Genomic DNA, 7,173 nt, shown 5'->3' on the forward strand with positions numbered 1-7,173 from the left:
TTTCGTTTTCAATAGCTAAATACTATAAATGTGTGTGTACGTATGAATAATCAAAATTTGTACATTGAGTTGGTGTTAATTGCCGTATACTAAGGATTAAGCTGAAACAGAAACTGTAATTACTTTGCAAGTATGGTTTACGTTACCAAAAAATAATACAAAATAAACAAAGCGTTACTATATCTTCTGGAACAAATATTTGTTATTCCTTGTCAAATTTGGTTTTTATACCCGTGCGCACTTATGAACAAAGATACTATGCGCGTTCCTTATCTCCCAGAAATAGTCAGAAAAAGTCCGAAGTAGTCAGATTTAGTCCAAAAAGCGTTCCTTAACTCGGAAATGACAGCAAAAATGAGAGAGCAACAGTCAGTGAGAGCGACTCTCATCAGTCCGAAGTAGTCAGATTTAGTCAGAAGAATTTTTTCTGGCAAAATCCTGAAAAGTGTCAAACTCAACTGAATTTAAATTAACGGAAATTAAAGAATACGCAAAAAGTGAGAATAATCTAAAAAGTAAAAGAAATGAATTGAAATTGGAAGGAGGCAAAAAATAATTGATATAGCAAGTGTTTATTGTGCTTGTGCTTGTGTGAATGTGTTTTGTACATACATTTCTGTTCTTATTTGACGTTAGTTTTGTTGTTGCCATTCTTTGGACTAAAAATTTGGTTTTTTGCGTTCCTTTACTTTTCCTGTTACTCTCTTTTAGTGAGCGCATTTTGCTTACGCTCTGGCATTTTGACACTTTTCAGATTTTAGTCCAAAAAGATAAGGAATGAACCTATTATAACTTTGTTCGCACAAGGATTGTTTGTAATAGCCTAAACGAATCGAGATAGATATGGACAAATGTAAATGCTCAGAATGAATAGAGAACTCGATTAAGCCATGTCTATCCGTCTGTCCATGTACACGATAACTCGAGCAACAATTTGGGATATATCAACGAAATTTGGTATGTAGGTTGCTTTTTCGAACTTTAACCACGCCCACTTCACATATAACGATATATTCGAAAAATGCAAAAAAAAAAAAAACTACGATGTATCAGTAAGTATTGGATCCAAAAAATGTTTAGCAAATAAGTGTGAAGCCGCCTACTTTTGATGAAATACGATACGAGTATCTGTTTTTTGGATACCTACTCAGTACTTGGTTCAAAAGTATTGATACTAAAATTACTTGGTATCGAACGCAAAGTATCGAGTATGTACTTGTACTCGTATCGTTTCAACCCTACTTAGCAGAAAATTATATTATTACAAATTTTAGGATAACGGTCTTGGCGCCGCCCACATATGGCCACAAATGTTTACCTCGGTTGCCGATTTATCAATTTCTACCAAAGTCGAAGAACTTAATAGCTTTGTTATGGAAAAGAATTTCGTTCGATATTCAAATCGGTCTAAAATTACACCCGCTTACCGTGTAACGGTAAATTTAAGAAATACGAAAACTCCGATAATTCAATAACTGAGGACTGAAGACAGTTATAGACTTTAGGCTTGGCACCGCCCACTTTATGACTGCAAAGATTTATCTCAGCTTATTATCGAAAACGTTTGAAATCGGGAAAAACATCCCTGCTTATCATGCATAATTGATACCGGCGTCGGGTATTTAAAATTCGGTTTCACCCAAACTTATACTTCTTAACTTCTTTTTTGTTTTTAACCGACTTCCAAAAAAAGGGGAGGTTATCAGTTCAGGGGTTTTTTTTTATGTATGTTACCGCATAACTTTGGACCACGTCAACCGATTTCGATAATTATTTTTGCATCGGAAAGGTAGTGTCTCAGAGGTGGTCCCATACTAATATGGATCAATATCAAGCCCGACATCAGGATCATGATATATATATATATATATATATATATATGAGAATTGAAGTCGGTTTTTTTAGCTAAAAATTACTTGTTTTGATATCGCCTTAATGAGCATTTGCAAAAAAATATTTAATTAGTTAGTTAGTTTAATTAGTAATTTAGAGGTTGGGAAAGGCACTTTCGAAAAAAGACTTGCAATCAAGAGCTGCGTATGTTTGTCCACAAATTCCGAATCTGTAATAAAAACATACAGTGACTCAAACAAATAGCCGCGTTTTTTTTTAATATCCCTAATGTTTTTCGAGCAAACTTTTCTTGTTATATTTCTATAAAAATGCCGTACCCAAAAACATATAAATCAAAGTCTTAAAACCTTATACAAAATTTAGGAAAATCCAACAAACTTTCATTAAAATTTCAACTTTTTAATCTGAATCTTAAGAACATTTTTTGGTGAGCAGTTTTATAGCCCATACAATTTTAGCCCCATGAAGTGTAAGGTTCAAACAGCTAAAAAATCGCAGTGATTTTTTGGGAAATTTTTTTTAGAGCCTACTTTTTCGGTTTTGTTAGTATAACAAGTGCAATTTACAAAAACTGGCGTTGATTTTATATAATTTTATATGAAAAAAAAATGAAAAAATCCGTCATCAAAAAAAAACATTCTCGAAAAACAACGGGATTTCTTAGCCGTTTGAAACTTGAACTTCACTAGACCAAAAATGTTCTAAAGATTCAGACAATAAATTGAAATTTTGATGAAGTTTTGTTGAATTTTCCTTAATTTCTTATCAAGTTTGCAACTGAACCGAACCGCATCGATTTTGGCAGCGGTTTGCATCCCTCGAAGTACATATATTTCTGCCATACATCTCAAGGTAATTCGAACTACCAGATTTAAGTAACTGACTTTGGAAGCCTTATTACGCAATAAATGCACTTAATCATAAATGGAGCCATGAAAACTATAACAAACTCCGGCGCAGCGATTGAATAAAAGTAAACTTTTCGTTGCTTTAATATTATAACTACGGATATTTCGATCTCATTCTGTGGTCATCCTCAGGAACTCTTCCTTAATACATGGTTGAATATGTCGGGCTTGATAGAAGTTTTCATAATTTAAAATTTAAAGGCCAATAACCAAAAAAATAAATGGAACCTCTGATGTCCTCATATACTTCCTACGACATAACGGAACTTAGACTCCATATATTTAGCACATTACTGAGCTGGTCAGAACTTCTGTAAAAAAAAATAATGAACTCACTTCGCATCACTTTCTTGATGTCTCTCTCCAAAAATATGCTTTAATTTCATCAACTCACATTTTCTAACAATAAAATCCAAATCCTTCGTCACCTTTACAACCAACAACATACCAGTGACAGAGTTTAGCCCAAAGCTGATTGTAAAAGACGCTCAGATACTTTGGGGTTAGACGAATGATACAGTGGTGTCAGCTCATTTGAGTGCGAAAGCACGTAAGTTGAAAATGCCTGTAGGCGTTAAACTGGATAAAAGCAGCTACAAACGTATACACATGCCTTCGTACACTCACCCACACACACACACACACACGCGCGTGGTAAGTAGGTAGGTATGCATATAAATGCCAAACAAAAGTTTAAAAGGCGACCTTTAATGTTAAGTTAGGCAGAATGTAAAGTGAGACGGCGCATATTCCTTCGAGCCTACCGCCAATGTGGCAGGTGAGATTTAAGAGATGACTTGAATAACATAAACTTTGAAAAGTTTGTAACCTGTTTATAAATATAATAAACAAATACCGAAGTAAATATGTATACAATCTTTAAGTTTGCATATCGTTAGACAGCCAAGTAGGCAGATAGGCATAGTGCTAATGGGAAAGGATTACCTACACACATGCTGGGGAAGCAGTTAAAAGTTTGGGCTTCCACAAAGAAAATAAAAGCAGTATTAAATAGTTTGGTTTTTTATTTTTTTAATTATTCACTGCTTATCGTAATGTGTATCGCTCTATGTATGTATTTATGTATTAAAATATTCGCAAGCACTAAAACTTTGAATTTACACCCAGCATAAGCTTTTTATTTAATTTTCTTCAGTTTATAGTAAATGTAAATGCAAAATTAATGCAACAATTTGCTACAGACTAACTCATTTATATGTATGTATTTATGGAAAAATTTGACAAAATTATAAAAGCAGTTAAAAAAAAAATTAATTACAATTAGCATATTACAAAAAATATCTAAACTAAGTTGGTATAAAAATTGCATTGTTGTTACTACTTACACATGTAGGAATGTTTTGTTCTCACTTGCATATTTTTTAATAGAAACTTTTGGTATAAAATTAATTTTTTTTATATTCGGTTCGGTTTGTAGTTTGTACACTGTGTAAACATTTTAAAACTTTTTTATTCTGAAAAATTTATAAACTACATACATGTATGGAGTACTAAAAATAAAAAAAGCTGAATATTTTATAAAACAGCGCTAACACCAGTGAATAGATAATGAAGAGCGTTGTGTAATGCAGCACTTTGAGACTGAAAAAGAGAAAGAAAATAAATTTTTAAATATACAAATTTATTAATAAAAATCAAAGAAAATTATATAATAATTACTTTTGTTGATATTTTTTGAATTTTTTTTCTTTTCTGAATATGCTACAAAAAGAAGCTCACACATCATTCTTCCATATAAAGCAGATTGGGTACTAAATACGTAAATACTTATTATTTGGAGATGTGTAAATACTCAAATAAAAAAAATTGAGGTATGTAAGAGTTGCTAAATACTGAATGAAAGTGTTCACCGGACGCTTCATACTCTGATCTAAGTACAGAACTCAGGTTGGTACTTAGGAGATGCAAAATACTTCCACTTAAGAACTAAGGTATTTAGTAAATGGCTGAATACCTTCAAATTAAATACTCGATGTTTTAGAACAAGCTAAATCAATTACCACCTTATGTATGTATCTTAACTCAGCTCAACTAATCTCACTTCAATCAACTCGTCTCTCCTCAACTGAACTCACCTTAACTGACCGAAACTCACCGCACTTCAATTGACATGAACTCCACCCACCCCGAAGTAGTCTCGAAAATTTCGTTATAGTACCGAAAATCACGAATCATCCCCGATAATCGGGAAGTAGTCGCAAAGGCCCAAAATTGCGGTAAAAACTCCGCAGTATTCCCAAAAATTTAAAGTAGTCCCGAAAATGCCTAAATAGCCCTGAAAGTCCCGAAAACACGGATATAATCCCCAAACTCTAGCGATAATCCCAAGAATTCAGTAAGTCGGGAATTGGTCTAAAAAAATTCCGAAATGATAGCGAAAATCTACAGATTTCTGAAACTGTGCCAAGAATCCCGAAGACATGAAAATACCGGAGTAATGTTGAAAATTCTGAAATAGTCCTTAAAAAAACCCCAAAGCAGACCCGAAACCCCCAAAGTAGTCCCAGAGACCGGAAATAGGTTCGTTTTGTTAGCGTTGGTGAAGGTATATAAATACTCCGAATACCTGGGAGCCTCACTTAGCTTTCGTCTTCCGAATCACTGTAGCGGTTTTCAGGCGGAACGGGTGGCAATCGACAGGGCCACAAATCTGATAAGGTGCGATGTGATATCCCAAGCTAATATCTACATTTTCACTGACAGGCGGCATTCAAATCGTCATCTTGACATCTTTTAACGAGTTGGCTATTTCGCTCAAAGGTAATATGGGCTCCGGGACACTGCGACATACTGGGGAATTGTAAGGACGATGAAGTGGCGTCATAGTATTTGTTATAACAGGACAATTGGTAAGCGTAAGATTACATGACTTCNCCTCTGTCTCATAAACGACCATACAACCTAACCTAATCTATCCTCGAACAGACTGCTTTGATTTTCCTTTTTCTTCCTCCGGGACGTCAAAACCACCATTTCATTTTGTAAAAAAGCATGGAGTTGCCATTCGGATCCAAAGACTTCAAATCACATTTCAACCTAATCGTTCTTACGAGTATCATCTACAGTAACCACACAGCCGAAAAACTAAGCTTCTATAATTGTTATTTCGTTGGGAGCCTCAACGCTTTTCAATAAATTACCACCTATTTTTTTACTTCCCACTCTTCTTTTTATTCTTCAGCTCACCGCTCATGACGCTTTATCGACTCTGGCACACTTCGGGGGTCATCCTTCACAACATAAAGACGTAATCCCACTAAGCTGACCCGGAACAATTCCTTCCAATCGAGATGACGCATATCAAAGCCAAATATCTGTTTATCTGCACCTTCGAGTTTCTCCGACAACGCACGCACATTATCATTATCGAATTTGAAATCATTTGAACTGAAATATTCCATCACAGAGCAGAATTTATGTATTTTCCGATATATTTTCAACATTCTGTAAAATACAAAAGAGTGAAAATCAGGCGAATGTAGTTTAGTTTAAGCATTCATGACAATTATTATTTAATCGACTATCTCATTTCCGATTTGAAATAAATTCAATCACATCTGTACGCACCTAGGCTTCTTGCCCACGACAATCATGGACAGATCCATGAACATGGCTGGCACTGTGTGATATAAAAAGGACAAAATCACAAATTGCCAACGCCAGGGAACAATTGTGAAACGTGGATACCAAATTGACTTGCGCATCGGTATATTGCAGCCATATTCGAAGCCATATTCCATATACTCCTTCCAGGTGACCATGTTGTCGGCATCTGGCACATAGTTGTAGATGGGTGGTGTATCATAGCTGTGAAAGAGGAAGTATAAAAAAACGTCCAATAAAATAGCGGTGGAGTGCCAAGTATCATAGACAACTTGATATGGTTACTTACGTATTGCGCGCTATATCCCAAGCACTGGCCAGCAACGCATTTACCGACAAATCCACTGGCACTATATTGGCTTTGTTGTCGACCTTCCCGCTGAAGACGCGCAACACACCGGAACCGATGCCAACAATTATGCCGCAAGGGCCATACATGTTATCGATCCAACCAGAGATGGGTTCCTTGTAGGTGGTGATAACTGGTGTGGAAATAACAATAGTAGATACTTACTCAATTAAAATTAATGAACTTAGCTAGAAATTAAAATAAAGGTAAGCTTGAACGAGGATTCCAAATTTAAACCTATCCCAATAAACCTGTGACAGGTTCGTTCGATATCTGAAGCTACTTTAAAGTAGTCATTGTAACGCATTAAATTGTTTAATATAAACTTTAGAATATGATGAATTTATTGCTATTTTTTGGATTTAAGTCAGAGTGGAGCTATGAGATATGAGCGACAACTTTAAAAGTCGGATTTATCTGGCTTAAAGACTGACTGAA

At 35.0% G+C, this 7,173-nt stretch overlaps 1 protein-coding gene across 1 annotated transcript; it reads right to left on the reverse strand.

The window, feature by feature from the left end:
* Positions 1-4,039: 4,039 nt before the first annotated feature.
* LOC108381444 (putative fatty acyl-CoA reductase CG5065) lies at positions 4,040-6,901 on the reverse strand. Its single transcript, XM_017637866.1, has 4 exons — positions 6,676-6,901; positions 6,351-6,590; positions 5,970-6,227; positions 4,040-4,364 (listed from the first exon to the last, which is right to left on the reverse strand). The coding sequence occupies exons 1-4, from the start codon at positions 6,822-6,824 to the stop codon at positions 4,274-4,276; spliced, it is 738 nt and encodes a 245-aa protein (XP_017493355.1). The 5' UTR covers positions 6,825-6,901; the 3' UTR covers positions 4,040-4,273.
* Between the last annotated feature and the right edge of the window lie 272 nt (positions 6,902-7,173).

This window comes from Rhagoletis zephyria, unplaced genomic scaffold, assembly GCF_001687245.7.
Source record: "Rhagoletis zephyria isolate East Lansing unplaced genomic scaffold, Rhagoletis_zephyria_1.1 Rzeph_scaffold_22593, whole genome shotgun sequence".
Classification (NCBI taxonomy): domain Eukaryota; kingdom Metazoa; phylum Arthropoda; class Insecta; order Diptera; family Tephritidae; genus Rhagoletis; species Rhagoletis zephyria.

Coding starts and splice junctions, on each gene's coding strand:
- LOC108381444 (XM_017637866.1), bottom strand. CDS start 6,824: ATGTATGGCCCTTGCGGCATAATTGTTGGCATCGGTTCCGGTGTGTTG. Junction 6,591..6,675: donor TGGGATATAGCGCGCAATAC/GTAAGTAACCAT, acceptor CCTCTTTCACAG/CTATGATACACCACCCATCT. Junction 6,228..6,350: donor GTCGTGGGCAAGAAGCCTAG/GTGCGTACAGAT, acceptor TGTATTTTACAG/AATGTTGAAAATATATCGGA.